The sequence below is a fragment of the Crocuta crocuta genome, unplaced genomic scaffold, assembly GCF_008692635.1.
Source record: "Crocuta crocuta isolate KB4526 unplaced genomic scaffold, BGI_CrCroc_1.0 scaffold20, whole genome shotgun sequence".
In the NCBI taxonomy this organism is placed as follows: domain Eukaryota; kingdom Metazoa; phylum Chordata; class Mammalia; order Carnivora; family Hyaenidae; genus Crocuta; species Crocuta crocuta.
Window position 1 is genome coordinate 492,510 of NW_027527932.1, and position 205 is coordinate 492,714.

General features: G+C 66.3%; 1 protein-coding gene across 2 annotated transcripts in view; it reads left to right on the top strand.

Moving 5' to 3' along the window:
- The first annotated feature begins 31 nt into the window (after window positions 1–31).
- The window catches only part of ARFGEF1 (ARF guanine nucleotide exchange factor 1), a 150,079-nt gene continuing 149,905 nt past the window's right edge, over window positions 32–205 (top strand). For both annotated transcript variants that reach the window (XM_077751762.1, XM_077751763.1), the window contains exon 1: window positions 32–198. In XM_077751762.1, coding sequence (XP_077607888.1) covers window positions 118–198 — 81 coding nt within the window. In that variant the 5' untranslated portion in view covers window positions 32–117. The remainder of the gene's footprint in view (window positions 199–205) is intronic.

Below are 205 nucleotides of genomic sequence, written 5' to 3' on the forward strand. Positions count from 1 at the left end.
CTCCTCTCCTCCACTTCCACCCCCTCTCCTCTCTCCCTCCGCTTCCTCCCCTCCTCCCCCTCCAGCCCCCGGGAGCCGCGGGTCGGACGGGCCGCCGCCGCCGCCGCCTCTGCGTCCATGTATGAGGGGAAGAAGACGAAGAACATGTTCCTGACCCGGGCCCTGGAGAAGATCTTGGCCGACAAGGAAGTGAAGAAGGCAGATC